The sequence below is a fragment of the Wasmannia auropunctata genome, unplaced genomic scaffold, assembly GCF_000956235.1.
Source record: "Wasmannia auropunctata unplaced genomic scaffold, wasmannia.A_1.0 LD335604.1, whole genome shotgun sequence".
NCBI classification, from domain to species: Eukaryota; Metazoa; Arthropoda; class Insecta; order Hymenoptera; family Formicidae; genus Wasmannia; species Wasmannia auropunctata.
Window position 1 is genome coordinate 4,415 of NW_012027286.1, and position 1,346 is coordinate 5,760.

A 1,346-nucleotide genomic window follows, 5' to 3' on the forward strand; every position below is an offset into this window, starting at 1 on the left:
GACAATAATCTAGACGCGATTATAGTATTATTGGGCATCATGTATATAAATGGCAAATGCAATACATGGGACCATGAACTCTCTTTAAGTGTGTAATCTTTCTTATTATCGGTATTCCTATTATAAATACTATGTACTAAAAAATCATATTATATAAAACTGTGTATAAATAATCGTGTTTGTTCTATATACAAAACAAGACTAAAGCTAGTATTCAGTTGATAGTCCAGTAGTTCTAATACTTAAGACAGTCTTAAGATAGTAAAAAAAAGAAAGCATCTTAAAGCATTACTTAAGACGGTCTTGAAAGAGAACTATTTTAAATATCGACTTAAGATTTAAACATAGTATAATTTTATTAAAAAAAAACATACTTAAAAAAATTATTAATATAAAAGCTTACAATTTGTGAAAAGTTTATCTGCAGTTTATTCACATTTTCTTTTAAAAAGTTACAAAAAATCAATCGTAGTATTTATAACTTTTTTTAATATTATGCAGTAATTTAATCATTTAGTTGTATTTCAGCGACGGCACGATACTTTCTCTCGCTGACATCGCCAAAGTTAATTTTTACGATCCCGTTATCGGCTGTAAGTTTAACAAAAGCGGCAAAGGAACTGAAAATGGATGTAAAAATAGTGGTTCTCGGCAAGCTAGATGGATATGAATCGGTAGACGATATTTTAAAGGGTCACGATAGTCGCGAGGTTGCTGAATTCAAATGCACTCCGATCAGCAACCCCGACGAAGTTGGCCTTATTGTTCTTTCTTCAGGTACTACAGGCATGCCAAAGGCTACTGAAATTTCGCACACTTCTATACACAATCGCATGCTTCCTGTAAAAGTTGCCGAAATGAAAGGTCACGTTTGCATGTTTACACCGGCATTACGTTGGCTATACGGTGTTAGGCTTGCATTTAAGACCATTTTGGCATGTTCAACCAGAATTGTTGTACCAGACTGTGACAGAATTATTGCACCAGACGGTGTGACAGACGATAATGAATGTGATATGTACTGCAAATTTATCGAGAAATATCAAGTAAATAAAAAAAATAACTTCTAAACAAATATTTGAATAAAATTTAATGCCTATTCGGAGATTAAAATAGAGTTGAAGAATGATTTTAATAATTAATACTATGTTTGACTATGTTTAACTTTCAGGTAACGTGGTTTTGTACTGATCCATTCATTCTAGTCCAAATGATTAAGACGGATATATTAGAGAAATTTCGATTGTCGTCATTAAAGGTTATTATTACAAGCGGTTCTATTTTCCAAAACCAATATCAAGAAACATTGAGAAAAAAATTACCACAGATCGGAAGAGCACACGTCT

General features: G+C 31.9%; 1 protein-coding gene across 1 annotated transcript in view; it reads left to right on the forward strand.

The window, feature by feature from the left end:
* Positions 1–1,346, forward strand: part of LOC105456645 (luciferin 4-monooxygenase-like) — a 4,992-nt gene that overhangs the window by 971 nt on the left and 2,675 nt on the right. Inside the window, exons 4-6 of the mRNA XM_011700849.1 lie at positions 7–88; positions 529–1,046; positions 1,172–1,342. Of these exons, the coding sequence (XP_011699151.1) occupies positions 7–88; positions 529–1,046; positions 1,172–1,342 (771 nt within the window). The remainder of the gene's footprint in view (positions 1–6; positions 89–528; positions 1,047–1,171; positions 1,343–1,346) is intronic.